This window comes from Lutjanus erythropterus, chromosome 12, assembly GCF_056507025.1.
Source record: "Lutjanus erythropterus isolate fLutEry1 chromosome 12, fLutEry1.hap2, whole genome shotgun sequence".
Lineage (NCBI taxonomy): Eukaryota > Metazoa > Chordata > Actinopteri > Lutjaniformes > Lutjanidae > Lutjanus > Lutjanus erythropterus.
Window position 1 is genome coordinate 7,559,033 of NC_139328.1, and position 27,368 is coordinate 7,586,400.

The following is a 27,368-nucleotide window of genomic DNA, read 5'->3' on the forward strand; positions in this document are numbered from 1 at the left end:
AAAAACATACACACGTGACAGCCTAACAACAGCATTATCAGTTGTTATCAGTTGATTAATCTGTGTGATCTCCTTTTGATAACTAATGTAATAATAATACTGTATTTTTTTTACTTCCATTCACTGAGCCTCCCTTTAAACTCTTTGCAAACGCTTGGGAAGGTCTGTCCATTTTGAAAACCTCTGACCTTGCAGAACTGCTGTATAAAAGCAATATTACACAGCAAAGGAAGAGATAGGGTTGGCCGTTTTGATTCATTGTAATCCTAGTTTGATCATCAATTGACAACGAAGACTTATTTATAAACCTAGAAAAAAAAAATCTCAAATTGAGTGTACTTGGCATGAAAAAGTTGAAAGTTGAAAAAGTTAAGAACCCCTGACCTTGGCTGTATTGACATTGAAATGCTTTATTTTATGAGTCCTTGTTTTCCTGTCCACTTGGTACACTTCTGATTAATTAAATCCTACTAACTGATGGCATAACCTTCTCTTTCATTAGTGCACACCAGAGCTGAACATATAAAAATGTAAGTTTGGAGGAAAAAAAACAACTGTATAGTAGTACTACCTTACCAATACATACTATGATGTGGTTTACATTTTGTAATGTAGAACCTTGCAATAATGAAACAGGCCATTTGAATATAAAATAAACATGACACTGTTGTAAGCATTAACAAAGCCAAAAAACTATCACTCAGATTATATATTAATGAATAGGTGCATGTAAATTGACTAAATTGACAAACAAATGTTTAGGACAGCATTTATTTTCCTATTTCATCACATGATAGGTTATGAATTACAGACACAATAACAGCCCCTTCAACAAGTGCAAATAATACTATCAGTAGCAATTCAGAAATTTATGGCATCTTATGTTCTTACATAAAACTGACACATGAACGAACTTAACGTTAAGTGAGAACTTGATGGTATTTGGATTAGAAAAAGGAATGGCTGTTTGGAGCACGAAGTGAGATGTGAGGTGCCTCTACTTTGGGTAACTGCTGAATGTCCTCTCGTATGGTCTCGTGGGTTTGGTGTGAGCGAGTTCTGGAGGTTAGTTGCACGCTAGGGATCATCAGGCCTGCCCTCCCCAATGATGGGTTTACAGACAGGCCGTCACTGGTCCAGACACGCACACACACCAATGCCCTGAAGTTCACATGAGAGGTCAGGAGTCAAACGAACACATGGTGGTATTACAGGTACGTAGGCAGGTCCTTCTCCACAACCTGCAGAGAGAAATGAGTGAAGATTTTACTATGACAGATGGAGATACAACACAATATGGATTAAAATAATTACTGCACTGCAATTTGAGATTAAAGGTACAGTTTGGATAATTTGCATAGCATGTCTGCAGCAAAACATATTTTAAAAAAGAAAAGTTCTACTGAATAAAACTCACTATCAGTTTAAGAGTATGCTATATTTAGAACATCAGCTACTTTACCTCCACATCAGACAGTTTTTTTCTGATGGGAAGCTGCCGTTACACAAGCCAAACATCACTCCCTCCAAAACAAACAAACAAACACCATATGCAAAATCAGTAATTTAACTTTGCAGGACATGCGAGTTGCTGGTGTCCCACTGCTACGATCTGTTAGTTTGTTTGTGTTATTGTGCGACTCTGGTGGGTTTTTTTAATAGAATAGCTCAGATTCACTGAAGTCACACAATAACACAAACAAACTAACAGATTGAGGCAGCAGTAGATCAGCCACTCCCATGTTCTGCTTGGTAAAATGAGTGATTTCGCCTACGGAGTTTTGTGGGTTTGGAGAGAACAATTACAAGAGCTTATTTTTATATGAACTTTTTTTTTTTTTTTAAATGGCTAAAATACCTTCTCTTGCTGACCCGTCCACAGCAGTACATTTCATAGCTACCATGCTGGTGCCCCTCTCTTATACTGAGCATCATTAAGTATCTCAGACAACCACACATTTAGTATTCCAAACTCTCTCTTTAACAAAGTTTTAATTGAATCATAATAGCAGGAAACCACTTTATGCAAAAACATCACAGCACAGCATGCACAGAAATATTGTTCAAAGTCCAGCAAGTGCCACTTACGCTGGGATCATCTGTTGGGCCATATCGCTTCACCACTTGTCCCTCTCTATTAATCAGAAACTGTCGAGGAAAAAGGCATCAAAATATTAAGACAACATGTATTTTTCATGCAACTGAGGTACGAAAATTGAGCAAATTCTACTGAAGTTGTTTCTTAAAAAGGGGATAGCGAAAACTACATTATCAAATTACCTTTGTGAAGTTCCATTTGATGTTACTATGGAGAGAAGAAAAACACTTATTACAACACAAGCTGCAGGTATTACCAACAAGACTGCACTTTCATCCTAAATGGAGCACAGAGTGTGTAGTCAGTTTCAACTCAAGCTGGTCACAATGGACTACAATTAGAGCCCGACTGATATAATCACCCTGATTATACATATGCGCCTGTATGAAACTTTTTTTTAATGTTACATAATGCAGAATGTTATTCGTTAGCCTTACAGGCAACACGTCATGTAGCCCTTATCTTAATTCAGGTTTAATATATACAGATATTTTGCTCTATTTGTGTTTTTTTATTTATAGTTATTTATAATTCTTAAAAATACTGGTGAAAGGTTGTTTTTTTTTTTTGGTTTATTGTTAGACTGTAAAATATCCTACATACCACAGATATCTTTGTCACAAGTGTTAGTCATCTTTGACAAATCATAGCAAATAAGTGTGCATTTAGTTTGTTAGTATCAGCCCTTGAAACCCTGTATTGGTCAGGCCCTCATTAAGATGGTGACAGTTTCCAGGGTGGACGATGATTTAATTCATAGAATTTAACTTCTAAATCCACTCCTGCAGCATAATCTATGTTTCTGCTTTCCTATTTGTATGCTCAGTTTATACCACTTATATTTTAACAGAAACACCAGCTCTCAGTCAGTGAAGGAACCATGATAGCATAATCTCTTCAAGGCCATTGTGAAAACATTTCACAACTTCATCTAAAGCTTGAAACTAGTGGGATGAAGTAACAGCAACAAAACAGGACATGTATGACACAGTGTTCCCATTCCAGGGTTTACCAAATCGGTACAGGTCCTATTCTTGTAGTTTTGGTCACCATCGTCACCCATAATGAGTACATTTGAAATCACGGGAGACATGGCAACTCCCAGCTTAACAAAATTGTTTAAGTCCTCACACCAAGTTAAAACTAAAGAAATGCAACATGATTTATGGCTGTAACTATGTGGCATCTCTTGCAGGATGACATGAATATAAATAGATGGCACACTTTTTAAAAAACAGAAATTCATTCAACTTCTCACAGATAACTGTTACACAAAGGAAGCATGCTGCCTAAGAAATAAATGGGGCCTAATACAGAATGCTAATTAATAACAATGATATACTGCCAACAAAACTCAATCATGATGTAATACACAGGGTCTAAGCAGTTATTCTAAGCAACTGAAAGAAAAATCCTATGCCACTGTTAAAATAATTAATATTAACACAGAAAAATAGAGCAATAACTCACTTTCCCAGGGTTCCTTTGCCTTTGGGCTGTGCCTTCATCCACTTCCACAGAGGGTGAGCGTTGTCTCCATTCACATCAATCTTACTGAAGAGGTCAAACTCAGCATTGAAACCTTTGGCAAACTCTTTAATCTCTGCTTCAGTGCCCGGCTCCTGGATCATACAGAAAAATACAAGTTAGAAAATTGGAATGTTTTGCAACTGAGCTATCAAAGCTTTACACTGTATTAATACATGTATTCAGTAATGTCTCTTACATGCTTTCATCCTGCCAGATTACTTCATTCAAAAAGCACAGTGATGAACAGTTTAAGGCTCATGTGTTGCATTAATGGCAACACTTACAATATTCATGCATGCAAATAAGGAAAACAAAAGCTGTGTTATCATCAGTTTATTCTTGTTACCTGCGATCCAAACTGGTTGCATGGGAAGCCCAGGATGCGTAAACCTTTCTCAGCATAGGAGGCGTGCATTCCCGCTAGCTGAGTGTAGTTTACCCTGGTCTTTCCTCATTTAGAGGCTACGTTTACAATGATGCACACATACCCTCTGGCAGAGAAAAACAGAACAAGCAAGAGGTTAAATTGAGAAAACAACTGTGCAACTTAGGGAGGCACAAAATTATTATTTTTTTCAGCCAATACAATCACTAATAATTACCTGCTTCTACTGGCTAATAACAATAAGATAACTGATAATTTCACATTTTCATATTTTATAAAGTTCTGATAATGTGTAGTTCAGTGGTTCCCAAACTGGGGAGTAAAGTACATCAACACACAACAAATATAATTAAGCTTTTACAGAGCATTTTGCCTGAGATTTGAAATGAAATGCTTTGACATAATCTGTCAAGTCACATATTAAATAGTATTAATAGGCTATGATTTAATTATTGACATAATAAAAATCTAAATTAAATGACCCATCAATGGCAAATAATTTATCAGCCCCAATATTTATCCTGCATCCCTACAAATTATGGTTTATTTGTGAAGTTTAAACATGAAAACTGTTTACTTAAACTGCATACGAATCATTATTCCTGAGCCTTCATTAGAGGATAAAGACACATGGTGTTATATCTATATTTATCTCACCTGTATTTTTCAAGAGACACCTCATTGCCATCGATATCCTTGGCGGAGAACTCGTATATTGACTTGGCACTCTGCCAGTCTCCCACCTGAGCGCACTGCAGACAGGTGAAGAATGGAGATTGTATTTAGGTCAGGGTGTGACTGAACAAGAAAGATGAAGATAGAAGTTATCAGTGTTAAAGTCCATGAAAGCAAACCAAAGGTCATACATTAGTAAAAGGCCAATAAATACGCAAAATGAGTCAGATAAGTGGGAGGAAAGGCAAGGAAGTTTAACACTTGTCTTAATACTCAGTGCACTTTGGCCCATTTGTGTCACTAGTCATGTTCGCACCCGTGAGTTCATACAAAAATAGGTTTAAACTGAAAAGCCCTCTATTAGTCACCTGAATGCATCTCCATGTTGCTCAAAAGTATGAACAACACCATACTGTATATATATATTAGCTAATATTAAATAGATTGGGGATTTCCGCCTTTATCGCTTGGCATCAAAACGAGGAAGTGAACTGAGCGCCCCTGATTTGATTACACCACCTGTGTGTAGATTATCACCACTGATAATTAGCAACTTTACCAGAATAGAAATCCCTTTAAATGGTCACAATGCTAGCTCTTCAGCACAACACGCTAATACAACAGCAGTCGCATTTTCACAGCAGAGACACGGACACGTTTGAGTTAAAATGTCGTGACCCAGCCTGGTCTGGACGTTAAACAGTCACCGCTAATTCAAATGAGTCAGTGACCGTTAAACTGACATCCAAATGCTAACACCAAGCCGTAACACGAAGCTAGCGTCAGCGGCTGCATCGACGTCGGACACATTTGTCCGTTACACCTCATTTAAAAATAGAAATCCTAAGTCTGACCTCCGTGTTGTTTGGCAGGAAAACATCAGCAGGCACATAAATGTTTTATATATATAAATATAATATAAAGAAACAGGCGGACATAACCGGTCTCTGTCTACTCACCATACTTCTCAGTGCTCCTCTGCTCCCAATCAAACCGAACAACACTGCAGTTCTCGGAAGCCACATGTCGGCCGGCACCGCCGACGACTGCTGTCACGTGACCCGTTAGCTCCGCCCACCGACTTCACATATCTATATATCTATGGGACCACCTTGTTAACTGCCGAGGCTTGACATACAACTGTATTCGTTAACAGTCACAACTAAACTGTTAGAACTGTTACAAACACCAAAATACCAAAAGTACTTTATCTTATCTAGAATAACAGTAAAACAGTATTTCTACAAAATAATATACAAAATAAATTTACGTAGATTAATTTTAATTTTGTGAACAGATTTGGAAATAAATAGATTTAAACTCTGTCTCAGTGGAAAGATATTGCCCATATTCATTTTAATATTCATGCTCCGTTTTCACTACTGCATAAATATGTACTGTTTTTTTTATGACGTCAGCAGGTCATTATTATTTTTTTTTATCTTAGAAAAATTTCACACTCATAAAAGCAAATTTTATAACAGAGAACCATTGTTTAAAATGTTATACATGAAATTAAACAATACAAAGTATTCGGCGCTCTATAAACACCAACACTTTGAATAATATGTGTGAACTGTTTAATTGTCTAAACTGAACTGCTGAATGTCTCCTCTTGATCTTCTTTTTCTCCTCCTCCTCCTTCTTCTTCTTTGTTTTTTCATTGTATAACTAATTAACCCTTTAACCCTTGGCAGATGTTTATTACTGTTCAGATTTGCAATAAAAAAGATTTGGTAATAAATGCTCATTTACATTTTTTAAAAACTCAAACATTATCAAAAACTATATATACAGTACATCAGCAGGGTTATGCAGAGTTGCAGTGTAGCTACACATCCTGATGAACAAACATAATAGATTTACACAAGTGAAATATGAGATGACTTCAGCTCTGGTCTCATAAATGCATCTCACTCATATATTACTTTAAAAATGACCATTTAAAAAATGTAAAAATGAAAATATTTTGGCTCTTTGTCTAACATAAGGCTTAATTTAGTAACAGAAAAGCCACTTAACTGTTAGCTTAAAAGATGGATTAGACAACTTGTTTTTGTAATTTTCCCAGACACAGCAATTTTATATATTTTGCAATTAAGCTTTTAAGCTCTACCAACTCCGAAAGTTAAAATAAAGACAGAACATCAAGGTGACATGAGAGGACATGTTGAGAGACTGTGACTGAACGTGAGGTATGTGCTCACCTGCTACTCACTGGGCAGGATGAGGGTCTCTTGGGAAATCTAACATTGGACTTCCTGCCTAAACACGTTTGTGTGATGGGAGCAGGTCAGCTTCCATGGAAACAACGGGCAACAACAGAGGACAGGCCTATGTGGCACCTTCTTCTTCTTCTGCTGCTCAATCTCAGTGGTTCCCTTCTTCTTCGAGTGCCATTTTTTTTTTTGTCAGATGACGTGTCACATTAAAAAAGAAAGTAGTTCCAGAAGATTGTGCTGCAGAAAGAAAGTAGTTCCTGCATGAAAGTGGTCACAACAATGTTCCATTATATAGGAGTGAAGGCAGACGTCTCTATGACAGATATGTACAAAACTCAGCAATTCACACCAAAACTATTGAGATGGATATACATATGTCACTACAGACAAGAGGAGCAATATGTAATTGAGATTTGGGGTTGAACTATTCTTTTTAATTCTGGACATATTTTACACATTGTGCCTTTAAAAGTCTGGCATCATAACAGCTTTAATCTATACCGTACAGTATCAGCCTTTGCTGCAGCAAAGTTCTTTACTTTTACACATTAAAATAAGATTATATTTCTTATCTCATTTGATAAGAAGCCTTATAGACCACTAGATATCGTACTTACTCAGTAGTGTATACACATGCATTAATGAGGATATTTGTTTGTTTGTTTTTATAAACAAAAGTTCTTGTATTAACTTTCTTCTGTATGCCTCAAATCAGCTACAGTCTTTTCTCCTTTTTTCTTGTTTTTGTCTAAAGATTAAAAACAACTGGTATATACAGTACTGATGTATTCATGTGCCAGAGTTAAGGAACTAAAATCGTACTGTAGTGTTATTTTAGCGGTGCCTTTGACATATATGAATCAAAATTGACTTGTATGACAGTGGCTGGTTCATGATCAGTTGGAAATCATTTATCAGAGCTGTAGTTTTAGTCTTCTTGCAACAGAGGGCGCTGTCTAACTAGGAAAGACTGGTGTGCAGAGTTCTTAACATTCATGTCTCTGGATGCAACATAAAACTTCTGCTGAGGAAAAGGACAAGATCGAGATTTCAGAAAGATGTGATTAAAGCTTCAGTAAAGGTCAGACACACATGCTTTCCTCTTATACGAAAGCATAGCATCTTTTGTCCTTTTACTGCACTTAAATTTAATTAGGCCAAGGACTTATTCTTTTTCATGCCCTTGTTCTGGGACACTGCTTTGAAATAGACTCCAGTGGTCTGACGTCAGACTGGTGCCACAATTAAAGTCCCCATGAAACAGCATTTTGCTTCTTTAATTGGATGTATTCCCTGCTGAAAATGGATATCGGAGGGGGGCATAACGCACAAAGGAATCACTTAACATGTAAACCAACAGGTTATCAGTTGGAGAGAAAGGTTGATGGTTTGTTTCTGTAGTTTTTTTTTTTTACTGGTACTTTATGTATTATGACTGTCTGTGTCCATGGGGCATTAATAACAGAAAAAAAAAGTAATAATTCATGTCAGGGGAAACTTAAATTTACCCTTCAAAGTTAAATACACATTCTTTATACTTATTATAGCTAATCGTTTATTGACAGTATTCTAATTGATTGATATTATGTGACATAGACTGAGTCAAGAATCCAACTATAAGTAACAAAACACATTTACTTGATATTGTACTTAAGTACATTTCTCAAGTGTCTGTACTTTACTTGAGTTTCTTTTTTCTCTTCTGACTTTTAGTCAGTTTAAAAAAAAAAAAAAAAAAAAAAACTACTCCTACGCTGTCAGTCAAGTTTTAAGTGCTTGTTATTATTTAATTTTTTTTAACAGATCAGTTCAGTGGCAGTGGAAATGATGACAGCAGATAAAGATGAAGATTCCTCACCACAGCAGCACCCGTATGTGGCCACATGTGAAGTTCATGCTTGAGAATTTTGAAATGAAGAATCGTTCATATGATTTCAAATGTTTGCTCTGTTCAGCCTGAGAAAGCATTTCCAAGTGTGTGAACCCTTTAGCTAATTCCAGATAAAACATTTTTAAAAGGTTTTCTGTGCTTGAAGGAGTTGTGGTTTTTATGCTTTCATTGGTCAGTTTGCTCATCGTGTTTTCGTAACGGGAACAGGTCCTCTGTTAATCCACTGCTGACACATAATATTACTAATGGTTAGCAAATGAAAATGCTGAGTCAAAAGGATTGAAATGATGCCAAAAATTCAGGGTACCACATCATGAATAAAATTAGTTTTTCCTTTTAACTTAAAATGCCTCTGCTCTCCGTCATTAATAAAATAAAATGAAAGAATCAAAACAATGCAGCTGTAAGTAACAGTCCTTTTATATGATAAAATAAAAAACAATAAAATAAAAAAAATAATTATGTAATATCAGACAGGAGTTCACAGTCTGTTACAGTTTTGAGAATATTTTTGTTTTTTATTGCAATATCGTCAAACAGCAGGGAATAACTTTCACTTGTACTGGAGTAGTAGTTGACCAGGAGTATCTATACTTTGACTCATGTAATGGAGTTATAAACTTTGTTCATCTCGGCCAACTATTAAGGCCTGGATTCATTTATACACAGTTGATCAAACTTTATCGCAACTGAGGCAGAATTTTATTGTATGATATTTAGAAACATCAGAAAATACAAACTGAAAAGCTAGAAATCTGAATTATATGATCAGTCAGTATATTTTTGCAAGAAGCAGACAAACTAACAACTGAACATACATCAGTGTGATAAGAGCTGCCTGAAATGGCAGAAACTCTTTGTTTGATGTGTGTTTTGATGTTTTAGTTTGGCCCGTGTCCAATCTATTAAAACGGCGGAGGCTGGATTCACGACCTATACTGCAGCCAGCCACCAGGGGGCGGTGGATTGGATGTTTTGGCTTCGCTCTTGGGGAGCCGCCAAAGTATAATTGGCCAAAGTCACCTGTTACAGACTAGATTTTCTAAAGCTTGAAAATGGAACCAAATGGAGGAGCAGAAGTCCGGTTTTCTTTCAGATGACTTGAATTATATTATGCTCAAAAGTTATTATGGAACTTTTGCCCAATAACGCCAAAATATATACTGCCTACCCCAGCTTTAAGACATCCACAGTCTGTTATCTCAGGTTGAATCACACTTTCGTGGCAGGTCTTTGTCTACTTTCTAAAACTATATGGTATTTTTTATGGCTGGTGTCGAACTGAATTAGAAATTTGGTGATTATTACATAAAAGGCACGTAAGCAGAGGAAGCTGAACTACATTTCTGTTCAACTCTTTTTAATGACCAAACGTGTGATGATGATGAATGATGATATAGACTAATACAGTTTTAGATGTCATGAGACTCCATCATCGCCGAGGTTTATAAGAAGTCATTTGACCAAATTGACTGTCTGGATCACGAGGGCAAACGACTGTCTGGGATAATTAAAAGGGATGCTGCCTGCAAACTCGCTGTTAGTGGAAGCAGTGGGTTGTCTGCCCTCTAACACACACACACACACACACACACACACACACACACACACACACACACACACAAGCAAACTGGCAAGCACTGTGAGTGTGTTTGTGTGATGTGGGGGCCATGTCCTCTGAGCGGAGAGATTTTTAATTAGATTTTGACAAAACACAGAATCTGCCACAGGTTTCCACCTGAATCTTCAAAGCCCCTAATTAAACACCTCACATATAGCCAATTAAAACACATATCAAACGGCTGCTAATGTAAAAGACATCAATACAATCAGGGTGTGTGTTCGTGTGTGTGTGGAGGAGTAGGGGGCAGACGCTGTAATTAGTTTCTGCTCTTCCTGTACTGTCAGTTTGTGTATATGAAATATTACAATAGGTTTTTTTGCTGCATGCGTTTTTCTACTTCACTGAAATGAAATGATTGTTTATTACCTCACACAAACTGTGCAGAACAACTGTTCACTTATTAATAATATATCGTGAAACTGAGAAAATCTATGTAAAATGCATCACCTGCATGTGTCGCACGCACACACACACACACACACACACACACACACACACACACACTAATGCAGCTGTAATTAAAGTGATGAGGATAATAAGGTCACACGATGACATTTCAAACTGCTGCATGACACACGTATGTCATCCTTACAACTGTGCAACAGGCTTGATATCACCCGAAATACCGTATGAAGAAAGCTGTAGTTTGTTTGCTTGTTTGTTGAAAGGTCTTTGCTTGTGTGTTTGTTTGTTTGACCTCTGCTCACTGGTTATAATCTAAAGCACTGTTTCTCTAATTGGATTCAGGGACCCCCGGGGGTCTGTGGCAGGCTGCCAAGGTGTGAAAAGTTTCTTTCATTCGAATTATCATGGGTTAAAGAAATGTATGAATTTATTGACAAAAGGCTTAATTAGATTAGAATAATATTTAAAATAATAAGAATCCATGTTTGATTTTCTGTATGCACACACTTGATATGCGTTTATTCTGTATTGACATGATGCAACAATTTTTAATCCATTCTAATACATTTCTCTTGCATTGTTGTCAGGTTTTGCAAAATGAGCTGCATCAAATTATTCCAAGGGACATACATGAGGGGGTATATCTTCTATCTCTCAAGAGGTCCTTGGCTGGGGAAAAAAAAAAAAAAAAATCGAGGACCTCTGATTTAATGAACTGCTCTGTTAAGAGGCAGAACTGGGCAGCAGGCCAACAGCTTCTACAGGTCAAACGGTCGAGCATCGCTTCATGCGTGCTGCAGGCATGTGTATGGAAAAGATGGATGCGACTGAGCTAAATTAGAACATGCTGAAACCTAACGAGCTTAAGTTTAAGGCAAAAATGAGAAGACAAATCTGCACCACAAATAAATTAATGTGTTATAATGCAGCTAAATAAACAACCATGTAAAAAATTGAGGTTCTATTTAATATACAATCTATGGTTGCAGCGAATTGTTTCCCCCCCGTCCCTTCCCTCCTCAGACTCGAAGCTCACATGTGACACTGCATTTTGACACTGACGAGCAACAGCGTGTCCACTGTGAATTTGATCAGCTGATTATAACTGTCGATTGTCTGTCAGTATCCTTAAAACAAAAGCCCTCTGCTCTGAAAATACACACTGTGGCACTGGAGTCCAATGACTGCCTGCCAGACTCCATTAACATATTGCTCAATTTAACCATTAAACATTATTACTCATCCAGCGAATACTCTGCATTAATTTTTAACCCTAATCAATGTGAAACAGGCAAATAAAAACAGTTATTCCTACCCGGAATGAAAAAAAATGCAGTCCTGGACTTAATCTGCATTTGTTTAAATACAAGAAACTAACAATATGTGTTTATGTAATCCCAGCTAATCTTCTTTTGTACAACGACACAATTGAATTTACTCTGCAAAGTGGTGTAGTCACATGACATCTTTCAAATGCGAAGCGCCTGTCACTCACTGTGAGGTCCGCCACTTTATGCAGCCACTGTTGGACATCAACCGAACTCCTTGGCAGAGGACGGTGTGGACTGAACTTCAAAGTAAGAATAAAGTTTGCAAAGTTGGGTGAGTTAGCTTCAGTCTTTTCAGTTGTCAGATTGTTGTAGAAATAAAAACAAAGTTAACCAGAGGCTTTTTGTGAAGATATTTTTTTTTAGCATTTTTAGCTTTATACTAGAGGTCTGTAGTGTAATAAATGAAAGACTGTAGGGTTTCTGACAGTCAGTAATTGCAGGTTTTATCCGGTGAAATATATTTAAAAAGGATGAAGTCAAAATATCCGGTAATAATGCTCAGTCATACTAACTTAGCCTGCGGCGCTAGCAAAGCCTCATGCTATCATGTGCAACCTCCTCGTGGGAGGATGGTTGGGGAGGCGGGCATGACAAAAAAAAATAGTTTTTTGGTGGTCCGGTAGGCTTCCAACGTTGGCAAGAAAAAAATACTAACCACAGGCCACCGACAGGCTCTTCACGGTGTTTTTTCTTAACCTTATAACACCCCAGTGCAGCGCTTCTGTGATTTTCACAGCAAAAGAAAATGATGGAAATTATGTAAAGAGTTCTCTACCATGTTTTGCAGTGCAGTCGCACTAACTTCTCTGTCCTCTTCTTTGTGTTTGTTTATCCCACTTTTACAGAAAAGCTGTGGTTGAGACGAAGTGAGGTGAAATTTACTTTATGACTTTAGAACAACTCCAGTCTGCAGCTGTAATTTCACAGCCACAGTGCACAGCATGGTTGGGCGATTTGATATAAATGTCACCTATATTGATGGGCTGAATCCATAATTGTTTTTATTAACCGATTTTTGGGGAGACATTTGTTTTATTTTGCTAATGTAATGGTCTGCAGGGTGACAGTCGCTGCTCTCATCCAGCGGCTCAGTACACATCTCACTCCCATCCACAGAACTCATATCATATGATCAGGCCTGGACTACTATTGATCAAGTTAAGTTTCAGGCAGATTTGATCAAGTAAACAAACAAAAAACAAATGACAAGTCTAAAACATGTCATTTCCTGTTGCCAGTCGGTGGCGCTATGACTATTGTTGAATATTTTCATGTAGATGTGTTCTGGGCGTCCTTTTTGAAAAACGGTCAGTGATTGGTTGTCAGGATGGACAGGTGACGGGGTGTGGACTTCATTCATTAAAATTAATCAATTTTCTGGAGACAGAACATATTATTAAACATTACTATAAACATACCCGAATTAACCAAAAGGCTATTTTTTATTGACCAGATGTAAAGTTGAGCAACCTAAAATCAATATGAAAATTAAGAAAGAATAAGTTAATTAAAGAAATCTGCCTCATAATCAGGGACAGATCACTTTGAAATGTAGATGCTGTTTAAAAAGGCCTTTGCGTCACATGTCAAACTCAATATCAGCAACTTTATGTGAAGTAATGAAGAAATGAAAAGAAAAGAAAAACTGGATAAGAAAATGCATATAATTCATAGAAATTTCATGAACTCATACACTGAAAATGAATAAAAAGTCAATACGTTTGTCAGAAAAATATGGTGATTTTATACTTTATATACGGTTTGAACTTTATGAACTGAAATAACTGTGTTGTACGTAGACATGAGTGTGTGAGCGTGTGAGGACGAAGCTGCACCCTTGAAAGGAGGAACTGACATTCCACAGAGTAACAGAATAAGATGTTTTGTTTTCAAGGACACCGTACCCATTTTCTGTCATGAGACTGTTAGTAAGAATGTTATATTTTGGCCATTATGTATTATAAAAGGCCTGTGTGAACACTCTTTTCTTTGAACACTAGGGGCCAGTTAATAAACAAGCATTAATAATAACTTTATTAACCAGGAAAAATAAGTAAACATTAAAAGGCCCATAACTAGTTCTAAACTAAAACACTGTTTTAAACTGTTTTAATTCAAAATGACTCGCACAGTTTTATTTTATGATGGAGGATTAAAGCTGCTCCAGGACGTCCAACAGGCAGCTTTAACTTGAGCTCACTGCTGTTTGTGAGGGAACATGGACTGTTTGTAAAATCTAAATCAGGAGTGGACAAACTTTTTCCCTTCAAGAGCCGAAACTTAAACTTACTGTTGGGCCATGAACCAAAAGCACAAACCCGATGTGTTGTAAAGATACAAAACGATACTAAGATCCCAAGTTCCATTAACTTCCTGTGTAAAGAGTCGCTCTATCCGCCTGAGAGAGTTATTTCTATTATTTTGGGGGCTTTTGCCTCTATTGAACAAGACAGGTGTAGATAGACTGGAAAGGTGAGGCAGACAAAGGAGAACAGCATAAATAACAATTTATATATTCATTCTTAATTAAAGCTAGAAACGTCTGATGGGCCGAATCAAACATTATGGTGAGCCAACTTTGGTCCGGGCACCCCAGTTTGAGCAGCCCTGATCTAAATAAAGACTAACAGGCTCTACAGAGGCCAGATGAGTCTGTTTTTTTTACTTTCAATAACTGGATGGTTTGAGACAATTTGATTTAGAGGCATTTTTCATTCTCACTTAAGCTCTGATGACATATCATGGTCATTTCATGTTTTAGTACAGTAAATATATTATATATTTCTTCTTTAAGGTTTAGAGTATGCATATTTTACTCCATCCAAACACAGTGTGTATGAAAGTCTGTAGCAGAACATGAACACCTCTGATCTATATTGAAATATAACTGCACACTATCATCCGTTAATGAATGCTGGGACCTTTTTTTCCCTGTGGTGGAAAGCAGCTTTATCATTTGTCTTTCTTTTTTCCTCATCAAAGAGTTACGCTGGGTCAAACACCAGAGAGCCAGTTAACCCCAACCAAATGATGAGAAATAGTATTTGTGAAAAACGTAGGCTATAATGAATAGAAACAGACGGTAAACACAGAAAAACAAACATGTTTCATATTAAAAGGAGAAAAAAAAAACAGTTGCCTAGAAACAACCTCTGCTGAACCTGACTCCCCCAACCGCCACCACCCCCCACAACACATGCACACACACACACACACACACACACACACACAGCTATGTGCACCATGGGAGATAAGATCAGATGCTTCAAGAAAAGTTAGGGTTATTTCTCACTGTTCCTAAGCAACAAGTTTGCTGTTTTCTTGCCTTCGCCGTATCTCTGTCGGCTCCACTGGAGATTAATAGTCAGAGACAGAAATGAAGTCGGCCACAAAACTTTAGATGTGTCTCAGAAGTTTGCCTTATATTCTAAAGCAGATATAAAATTGGCGTCACCCGAGTAGATGAAAAAAGGAAATGACTGTCTTTCATTTTTCAGGATAACTACGCTGCGTGACGTACTCTACAATCTGCTGGTCATGTCTGAGTGGCACATGATCTGACATGCTGATCACTTGCATACAGAGCAACTCTGGATTTTATATTAAATATTCAGGTTTTTACTCTAGATTTGTTGACAGCGACTTGGAATCAGCCAACAATAATGAGCGCAAAGGTTCCTACATCAAAAAAATTAAGTCGCATGAAACAGTTAGAGGTTCCTTTTGCTAGTGTGCTTTATTTTACAGTATACTAATAAAACATAACAAGTCGTGCTCTGTATGAAATCAGATAAAAACTAGAGATAATATGTTTTTTATTAGATGTTATTAAGGGTCATTGGGGACACACTACAACAGCACTGTACTGCAAACTGAAGTGTACTATTTTCCACTGTTTTACCCTTATTAGACTTTATGCGAGGATAACCGCTTATTCCCGAAGGGTCATGGGGGGCTGGAGCCTATCCCAGCTGACACTGGGCGAGAGGCGGGTCACACCCTGGACAAGTCGGCCGTTCATCGCAGGGCTGACGTATAGAGACAGACAACCACTCACGCTCACATCCACACCTAAGGACAGTTTGGTGTTATCAATTAACCTTTTACGCTGCATGTCTTTGGACTGTGGGACGAAGCCAGAGTACCTGCAGAGAACCCACACAGACTCGAGGAGAACATGCAGACCCCATACAGAAAGGCCCCACCCCAGCCACGAACTCCCCGACCCCCCAGCCAGCTGGGGCATTGAAACGCAGGACCTTCTTGCTGTGAGGCGACAGTGCTAACCACTGCATAGCTTTTATAGCCTAAGCTAATGTGAAATGCCCGTCCCTAGCTGGGCCTTTAATATACAAAAGACTCAGCAACAAAGACAAAACATGTTTAAAGTGATCTAAATCAGGATCCAGTTTGAGTTCTATAATCTATAATAAAGATTCAGAATAAGACTATAACGGTGGGAAATAATACACTTTAGCTTACAGTACAGTTTTATTGTAACATGTCTCTAATTAGGGCTAATAAAGGGTCTAATACTGTCTACTAAAGAACATATTCTTTCTAGTTTTTGTCAAATTTCATTTAAAAAATACAGCTTGTTATGTCTTCTTGATATATGATATGTTTTACCTGCAGCAATGGCAGTAAAAGATGTTTTTATCAGGAGCCCACATGTGCTTGCCGTCATATCCCAGCACCTTTAGAGGCATATGGGCGGTCTTGTAATTATAATCCAGGTCTGCATATTGCTTTCATATCAAACTCACATTAGGACCAGTAATCCAAACATCGCCGCCACATTCCTGAATGTTTTTGAATATGTAACAAAAGGAGTGTAATTCAAACAGATGGCAACCTATATTTGCATTGGCAGAGACTCTTTTACATTTAACCCTCACACTCTGAGGGGCTTGGTTGGCAAGGCAACAGATTCAGCAGTCTGTTTCCCATGACTGCATCTCAATAGTCCAGATCAGCCTTCTTATCCCTCCATCTTCCTTGAGTGAACACAAGTTCAAAGCTTCTGCGTTACGCTGACAGGCAACTGGCAGCCCTGCTCACTACGTCCTACATCCATATCTCTCAAATCCACACCGGAGATAAATTTAATGCCAACAGTTTTAGCTTCTAGCGCCTGACCTGCTTGTAACCGTGTGAGCTTTAAACAAATCAGATATGTGTGAGGCTTAGTGAGACCTCAACCTGCTGTCTTTAAAGTATTATGCTCCTTCACTTCTCAGACGTCATATTTGTTTACTAACCCCTTATCTGAATTATTTCAAAGGGAGTGAAAATGCACTGATGCTTCTCTGTTAAACAACAAATGTGTAAATATGAAGGTACATAGTGTATCATCGCTCTGCCGATTTTGAAGTTTGCAGATAAACTGAAGGATTAAGCGTTCCTTTATGGGTTTAGAGAATTCTCCCACTTCTGAGCTGAACAATTAATTAAAAAGACCCCTGGTGGACTCAAAGGGTGCTTCCCCCATGATTGAAAAAACAACGCAAAAGTGCTCGTATGGCAAATAAAATCCGATAAAGTGCTCTCTGAAGTGGCCCAGGCGGCACTGTAAAGTGCCTGAGAGGACCCCTTCCAATGGAGAAAACACAGTGCAGTGCAACCTATATGCGTGAGTCCGTGCTACATGACAGTACAGAAATGAAAAAAGACACTCAGCAACAGCATGCCTGGAGTTGGCACAAAGACTGGGGAAAAAAAACTATAAAGTGTCAGATGAAAGACTGTGTGATCTGATAAAACAAGAGCTGAACTCTTCAACTGAAACTGAAAGTGCTACAGTATGTCTGTCAGAGGTGGGCGCAGCTCATTAACCTTTTAACAGGATTCAGGACAGTAGCTGGTGTCGAGCTGGAGCGACTGGGACGCCTGAATAACAAAATCTTTAGGAGACTCTGGCTCAGAGTGCCAAAGACTTGACTGGGATGCCAGGACTTGATTCTGAGTGCAGCCGACTCCTTACAGAAACTGTTTCATCAGTCCTTGCCAACATTTTGAAACTTTTGGTACTTAGGGACACACTTCATATTACTGCTGACCAATCTAAACTAGTATATGCAGCAGAGTTTCAAGAGTTTTGGAGGAATGCTTCCTTCTTTTCAGGCAGTCTTTGCATTTCCATTTATTTCCATGTGATTTGAAAATCATGTGCGGGGAGAAATCAGGTATGAAGAAGACGAGAGAACCGCCAGTTACAGAGTGAATTTGCAAGAATTCAAAGAATTTTTTGCATATGTTATTATCAGTTCATTTGCAAATATTTCTGAATAGACGATCTTTCATTGCGGGGTATGTCCATGACAAGAAATGTCGAGCGGCAGGAGTAGATCTGGAGGCACTTGTACCTGAGCGACAGGTGTGGCATTTCTGGAGCCCTCGGTAACAGATAACATTTCACAGTGTTCGTAGCCTCTTATTAACTGTTAAGCAATGAAACAGAGCTGTTTGACAGGATGGTGAAATGTCAAATGCATGCCTTTTCAAGATTTTAACAAAGTGTTGTACTCTCAGCGTGTTTTTCTTCTCAGCATAAAAAAGGTTCTGCTTCAGCTGAGTGTAAAAGCCTCTCTCTGATCCTGGGGAGGTTTTTTTGGCTCAGTTTCAAGCCTGCAGTAACTGCTCTGTTACAGAACAAGCCAAATGAGCTGCGTTTGACTCTCGCTGTGATCTTCAGCGAAGTTGAAGGCAGGCTGATAATTTTGGATCTCACCTGATTGGCAGATCAGTGCACAGGCTCCGCTGCATAAAAAGACATGAATACGGCTGGAACAAGCTGCAGCAGAATAGTGGCTCTGCTGCAGCTTGTTAAAGAAAATTGACTTCAAGGAACAGAGGCTGCATCTATTTCCCCAAAGTCAATGAATAGATGAATATAACTCCCCAACAAAGGTTTCGTAGTCTGACGAGATACTGGTTGGAAAAGAGGACATGAGTCATGCCAGATAAACAATAGCGAAAATGTCTCAGTTGGAAATGTACTTGTTGGGATTCATGTCATTTTAGACTATCAAGATGTGTGATGTGCTGCTGGCTATCGCAGCACCGCACCTCTGCTCTGGATGTGCTTTAAAAAAAAGAATGAGTGTTTCAGCAATATCACAAAGGAGGGAGCAGGAGACCCACATTCACCTGCTGCCTCGCATCAAGGCTGACCGCTGTCTTTAAAAGAGGCCCTTCTCTGTCACGGCCATTATTTTCCCGTTGCCCCTTGTCTTTTTTCTGCATCTCCTCCTCTGCATCTATCTTTTCTTCTCCCTCCCCCTTCCCACTTTCTCCTTGCGGTCCACACCCTGCTGCGTTTCCTGCCTTTTTTCGTCAAGCAAATTAGTTGATTTTTCTCAGTAATGGCTCCTCCTCACCTTGCACATAAGTCGCATGTGCAAGTGTAAAAACACATTCACAAAGAAATGTTTAATTAGCCTTTGTGTAAGGAACTGCCACCACGTCCCTGACATGTGCGTTTCATCAGCTCTTATCATCCTGTGAGAATATGCACTGTGATTTCTTCTTATGTTGCGTATTAAAAATACTTGAATACCATAATAGCAGTGTGCACAAAGACATACAGTATATATCCCAGTATTTCCTTTTTTCTACTGCTTGCTTCCACTGAGCCGGCATTACAAAACATACGCACCTCAGATTGGAAAAATAGCTGATTAACATTACTGGCACAGATGATACCTAACTTTCCTTTTGTTGTCTTAATATAATCTGAATCCTCCACAAAGATGAGCAGATACTGGCGCATCAGTATAGTGGTGGAAAGTAATCTGCACCTCTGCTCATCCTCTTTGCAATCTTCTAAGACCTTTCTAGATATTCCTGCAGGAATTAACTTGGTAAATATCAAAAAGACCTTTGAGGCCTAGAGGTTTAGAGGCTCTCAAGCTCCTTTATGTAGAAACGATTTCCATTCACTCATTATAATAGGAAGATAAACACGTCAAAAAGCTTGAAACTTGATCGAAACAGTACAGTGTGTTCACACACAGTACATGTTACATAATGAACAAGTATTTAGCTTTTTAAATCTTTTTGTGTGTGTCTTAAGCTAACCTGGGAACTTGGCACGAGGTCTTTTAGAAATGTGGTTAACATATGAACAATGCAGCATCGCTACGTCCTGCCCCTGTTGCTCTGAGCTCCAATAACAGTTGCATAAACTTGGGACCTCAATCAACTTTCTCATTTCCTGTTTCCTGCACTATATGCTATGTTCTAAGATTGTCAATGCTGAAAGAAAACCAAATTTTGAAGACGGTCAAGAGATGTTGCTGAGGGACCTGTAACAGTGTCATGTCAGATCCAAGTGTTAGCTAATGTTAGCAAAACACTGGCTAACTAGCTAGCTGGCTAACAACTGATGTAGATTAGCCATAAGTGTGTAAATGAACCTAGACGGGGCATTTCCGCTTAGCCTTACTTCCAGTTTTTCTCAGTGGCCACTTTTAGTATTGCAGCAGAAATTTCCTCTGCAGCCCAATTTTGACTCTTTCTCTGCAAAACTTTCCTTGAGCTGAGAAAAGCATTTTAAATCTGTGATGTCATCAAAATGTAAAGTATGTTGGTCGAGTGGGAACTAATGCACGGGGCCAGCAGGAGAAACACTGCTGCACATATTCAGTGGACCGAATAGCACAAAAGTAAACCCAGAAACTAGAAAACTTTTGCCGTGTGCACCAGATAAGCACCATCTTTGCACCTGGTGTCCAGTTCTAAATAGTACAACAGTGAGATTAGCTAGCTAGCTAGTTAGCAGATGCTTTGCCAACATTAGCTATATGATGTGACTAGGCTAACAATTGTTGTAGACTAGCTAACTAGTTAACCACAGTTTTACTATCTAATAATTGATGTACCTAGTATTTTATTTAACATTAGCTACCTTCAAATGTGATTATAGGCCTATGTCACTTATGCAGGTCCTACAGCAGCATCTTTTTAACATCTTCAAAATTTGTTTTTCTTTTCAGTGTAGAGGAGTCTCACAGATAGAATATCTAAGTACAAGAGACAGGAAAGGACTTTTAAGTTTCTCTTATATGGCAGTTTACATGTGTTTTCCTCTTGACAGAGTTACAGATATTAAAAAGAACGCATAGTATGCCTTCACTTGAGTAAAATGTATCCTCCACCTTTGCTGCTGCAACATCATCACCATCATAAAGACTTTATGTGTGAGAGATCGAAGACATGCACAAATTCGAAGATCACACAGAATCACAGGTCTCGACCACCATAAGCTTCCATCACTGTTGTCTTCATACCTTTACTGTGGTTTAGTTAGGAAGATGTTTCTTAGACTTGTCATCAGCTCAGGTACAACTGAAAGGAGAACAACTGCAGAAGCTGTTAGACTCATAACACCATGAGACGTGAGTAATTACACACTCCTGTGGCTATGAAGCATAACCAAGCAAGGAGGCATATATTTGCCATGCTATAAATAAAATTTGATTGAAGGGATAATTGTTTGGCAGGGAGTTTCATCAGAGTGAACAAACAGAATTACAAGTACATACATTTAAGCAGGCTCTTAACTTTATCGCCAGACATATAAATGTTTTAATCAGACACTTCTGGATCTTTTAACCTTCTTCCCTTTCTGTTAGTGTCCACCGCTGATAATATATATATATATATATATATATATATATATATATATATATATATATATATATATATATATATATATATATATATATATATGTATATAATTTTCTATCTATCTACCCAGCCACGTGGGTGGTTGTCATCATTTAAGTCCATCCCTTATTGGCTCATAAAATCTGATATCATTTGCATAACAACCCAAATTAAACAATAACTTTTGAATCACATGCTTGAGTTTCCAACCTCTAGAAGGCAGACGACGTGTAGGTTTTTAGTTTATTTTACACGTTACATTTTACACTTTATATTACAGTACATTAATAGGATGTAACAAGCTCTACTTTGGATTAAATTTGACAAGAACTAGAAATAATATTTCCTTCATGAGATAGTAAACAAACACAACAACCACATTTAGACACTACCCATTCATCATTTATTTATTTATTATACAGGAAAAGATTAAAAGTAACATAATGCAATTAAACAGGCCTGACTCAGTTAAAACTGGTTTACAGAAGGTTTCTGTTCTGCAGCACATAAAAGACAAAGTCACATCATGAGACAGAGGCAGCTGACAAAAAAAGACAAACAGCAACACAGACATTCAGAGAGGCAGGGACGTGAATGAAGTGAGCAGATATCATGGGTTAAATCGGTGGTTCCAAGTGTGTCCCGTCATCAGACAGCGTTTATTTGCCTGTTTGAAATGTGTAACGGAGATAATTGTTCTAATATGATGTGGGATCTCAGTCCAGAGTTCGGTGTATATGTGAGAAAAATTATCTCTGACCACAGCTATTTCTGTCAGCTCGTACAGAGAGAAGTGCCCGGGAGACTGATCGAGTGATGCGTTCCTGTGTGTTTCTTAAAGGCGTGGCGTTACTATGTGACAGTGCAGTGCAGAGGTGAGAGTTACTGTGGATCTTATAAGCTCCTACTGTACATGATGAGGGACCAAACTGGGAGACAGTAAGACAATGTTGACAGAGTTATTGCATGTAGGTATGAGCAGGGGTGGAAGTAACTAATTACAAATACTCAGATTACTGTAATTAAGTTGTTTTTTGGGGTACTTGTACTTTTATGAGTGGATTTTCAGGTTTGTACTTTTACTTGTACTTCAGTATGCATTGCATTATGTAATCTACTTAGTTACTCAATCAAATCAAATCAAATCATAGTTGAGTACTGAGTACAATTTGAGTTAATACTCAAACCTTTCATCTGCATTTTAGTAGCCAATCAGGTGATCTGATCACAAACAGCAACCCTGGTTTGGAGAGGTGACGGTGACATCAACGGTTAAAAGTAACTCATACTCTGAGCAGTTTTTGAGGCAAATGCTTACTTTTACTTAAGTATATTTCTAACACCGGTACTTTTACTTGTAACTGAGTATTATTTTAGCAGTGTTACAGTACTTTTACTTGAGTACAGATTTTCAGAACTCTTTACAGCACTGGATATGAATCACATCTTGTTATAAACATACAATTTCTGCAGCAATAAGATGCACAAAGCCATACTTTGTATCACATAAGACAGAAACTAGAAATAAAACATTCTTTACTAGACAGTACTGTAAACTGTATAATTTTTAACTTTGTAACTTTATTAGATGTGATCAGTGTTATTTTGCACAGGTAGATTCTTAATATATTTTCCTAGATGATATTTAGCGACACATTACACCAGAACTGTACTGTAAACTAAAGTGCATTATGTCCCACTGTTAGACGCTTATTAGACTTCATTAGAGGATAATTAGGTAAACATTTAAACAGACAATGCAATAAAAAGTCTGACTTTTTACATGTAATTGCTGGACTGTTAGGTGTATGGTGTCTAATGAGGGTATCACTTCTGTCAAAAGACAACATATTATCTCTAGTTTTTGTCTAATTTGATATAAAGTACAGCTTGTTTGGTCTTATTAGTGTTTTTTTTTTTTCTTGTGCAGCATTACTTTAAACATCACCCATTAAAATCATAACAATGGCTCTCTAATGACACCCAGGTTTGCAGCTAGCTGGAGGCTGGTAAGTCTCCAACTGTAGTTTGTGGGAGTGTTAACAATATAAATAAACCCGGGCCATGTGGTGCTAAGTGTGGCATGTTATTGTCTCACCACCTTGGGTCCTCCTCCATTTCTGACACCCTCACCGCAAGGCTGCCATTGTCAGCACCTTTGGGTGGGCCGAGAAATATGTATAATGGGCAAAGACGGCAGCAGGGACGCTGAACTTTTATCTGAAAGACTTAACGAGATAGCAGGGGCCGTGTTGATCACGTTTATCAAGTGTGTAGGCTTGTTTTTAAGTCACAAATAATGGTTCTGCGATGGTGATTCATGTACAACAAGAATTTAATGTGAATGAGTCAGTGCATATAACAAGCAGCGAGCCAGAAATACAACAAAACAATCAAAGCCAGACAGTTGGTTAAGATTTGTCAAGTATGTGTAGGTTTTTTTCTTGACATGATTGCCTTTCACCCCTGTTGACTCTTCAAGCTTATCCTCTAATGAGACAGGTGTCACATTTCTCTAAGTTACATCACGCGCGCTGTATCGAGGCGGCCGCTCTGTGTTTTGACACGGCGTGTCAGGCGAGATGGTTCGTGAGGTTTTTCCACACCAGACAAGACTGTAGCTTTCAATACAACATCTCCAGATAGAGAGAGGATGAAATAATGTTCGGCTTTAAACAACTGACCAAGCCCACTTGCTGTTGTTATGTCTGCCTGTCAAGCTTTCCCTTCTCTCTCTGCACCTAACCGCTCCAAATTCACAGTAGGTCTTGAAACAACGGGTTCTTCATTTCAGATAGAGGCAGATAAAAGCAGGCATCACATTTTTAACTGGGGACTGTTGCTTTTTCCGCCTGAGATGATCGCTGTCTGTGCCATATTTCATCAGGGTCAGCTCCACAATGGCACATGATGGTTTAGGGTTAGGGGTTAGCACAGAACAGGGGGGTTTGCAACCTTTGCTCTTGAAAAAAAATCTGTCTGGATTTTCCTTAGCTTTCCATAGTGAGCTGAAGAAGATTCAAAAGTAGCCACTGGCAAAGTTAGAGGAAAAGGCACTAGAATATGGACGTTGGCTGTGGCACAAATTGTAGTTGGCGAAATATTCGAACGTTTTCTTTTATTCTCTGTACAAGCTACACATTTTTATAGTTGGAAAATTTAGGTCAACAACAATAATAAATGAAAATTAAAATGTTTAAAAAATAAAAAAGTCATTCATTCCCATTTAGTTTTTTATCAAAGCCACAGGGAGTCACTGGAGAGGGGAGGGGGAGAGCCACATCTGCAGGTTGCAGGCCCACGGCATAGAACACAGGACCTTTAATTGATTGAAAATGACTTTTCTGATGTTTCCAGTAGAGTTGGGCGATATGCTAAAATCCAAATGATCGTCATAAGCCCATCCATCAATGACTGGCAAAACCATCATCTCCCGACCTCTCGTTTCTCTCGTTTACCAAACTAAGATTACCTTAATTGGCTCGTTAACGCCTTGGAAAACGCACTTCATTTAAACTCAACAGAAAAACATGTAAAACTCACCAAAACTGTCTTTATTACTCTCCACCAATCTGTAGCAAAGAACCTTGGAGTAACTTTCGACAATCAACTGTCCTTTGAACAGCACACCAGGAAGATCACACAGTCTTGTTTCTACCAGCTAAGAAACATCTCCAAGATTAGACACATGCTCAGTTTTAATGACACAGAAAAAGTCATACATGCTTTTATATCGTCACGCCTGGACTACTGTAACTCTCTTTTTAAACTTAAACTTAAACTCACACTTGGTCTCACAACTACAACTCATCCAGAACTCAGCAGCCAGATTACTAACTACATCTAGAAAGTCCTGTCATATCACCCCAATTTTAGCATCCCTGCACTGGTTACCAGTTAACTTTAGAATACATTTTAAAATTGTACTAATTACATACAAGGCAATTCATGGTCTTGCTCCAGAATATATTAAGGAGCTTTTAACCCTGTACAGTCCAGCCAGGCCCTTGAGATCAGCTGATCAAAATCTCCTGGCGGTTCCTCAGACCAGACTTAAAACTAAGGGTGACCGTGCCTTTTCAGCTTTGGCCCCTCGGCTCTGGAACAGTCTTCCCCTTAATGTGAGATCAGCAGACTCCATGGAAGCTTTCAAGCGACTTCTTAAATCTCACTTCTATAGAATGGCCTACTTTAATTAATGTTTTATTGTTTTATTGTTTTTAAGAAAATGTTGTATTTATCTGCTCTAAATGCGTTTTTAAATGTTTCAATATGATCTTTATGTCTTCTTCCCTTTTATTCAGTAAATCTTTTAATATGGAAAGCACTTTGTGCGTAAGCTTGAAAAGTGCTATATAAATAAAATTATTATTATTATTATTATTATTTATTAGTCTGTCCACCAATCACCAGCTCTGGTTTGGTCAAAATAAATCTGACTCTGCAGGCTGTTTTCCTCTCACTCGTCACCCCGCTCAGCGCACTCATGGTCGGCTGAGTGGCCCTAAAAATCGTCCAAAAAAAGCAATCAGCGATTGATTCAGCCCATTGTCATTAGACAATATAGTTGTCCAATTGCCCGACCCTAGTTTCCAGCTTGTTTTTAAAAGTGAGAATCCAGTAACGAGGTTATGACAGGAAAGAGGGAGAGACAATGACGTGCAGCAAAGGGCTACAGGCGGGAATCAAACCCACGGCCACCACGAAGGACTCACAGCCTCAGCACATGAGCCACCACACCACTGTAAAAAAAAAAAAGCCTTTAAATAAACTTACTACATACATATAATAAGGAAAAATGTAAGATCAGAATGTAATTTTGTTCTGTCATAACCCTGTTTGCCTGTAAAGGTATTTTAGATTAAATTCATGCAATGTGTTTGTCAAGTGTAATACTATCTGTAACCTTAACCAATTCAGCACCATGGACAGGGACGCCGTCACTGAGCTAACAACTGCAGGGAGAGTGTCTGTTTTAGGAGAAATGGGTGGTTGTTTTCAGGATAATAGGCTGTCATGGGGCTTTTTCTGTGCCACTGGGACTTTTTTTTTCTGTACCGTTGGGATTTCAGAATAATGGGCAGTCAACAAACTTCCTTAAATACAAAAAGAGCAGGACAGATATGAGCCTAAATTCTGACAGTGACAGCGAGGAAACACGACACAGTGAATGACACTTGTACTCTTGTGTTTTGGGTTTTGAGGCTCAGTGAAAAGAAATGGTGGAAGAAAAAAAAGGAAAACCCAGTCAGAGTATTTCCATCTTCTGCTACTTATTTCCACCCCATTGCACATATTTTACACCTATAGTTACTTGTCACTTTGCATATGTGCGTACAATACAGTACACTGAAGAAGTGGATCCCAACTGACTTGTAAGCCAGAGAGTAAAATGTGACAAGGCTTTGACCTCTCTGATGGCTCAATTTAAACATGTATTCCTCAAAAAATTAGAGAAAAAAATATTTTGTGTGACCCACTTTTTAAAAATGACAAACCATCGTGACCCAAGTCACAATAAATCCTATCAGTAAATTC

At 38.3% G+C, this 27,368-nt stretch overlaps 1 protein-coding gene across 1 annotated transcript; it reads right to left on the reverse strand.

The window, feature by feature from the left end:
* Nucleotides 1–918: 918 nt before the first annotated feature.
* LOC146317519 (phospholipid hydroperoxide glutathione peroxidase-like) lies at nucleotides 919–5,764 on the reverse strand. The gene is made up of 7 exons (XM_084731904.1): nucleotides 5,648–5,764; nucleotides 4,671–4,765; nucleotides 3,975–4,119; nucleotides 3,569–3,720; nucleotides 2,281–2,305; nucleotides 2,089–2,148; nucleotides 919–1,241 (listed from the first exon to the last, which is right to left on the reverse strand). The coding sequence occupies exons 1-7, from the start codon at nucleotides 5,711–5,713 to the stop codon at nucleotides 1,209–1,211; spliced, it is 576 nt and encodes a 191-aa protein (XP_084588030.1). The 5' UTR covers nucleotides 5,714–5,764; the 3' UTR covers nucleotides 919–1,208.
* Nucleotides 5,765–27,368: the final 21,604 nt, after the last annotated feature.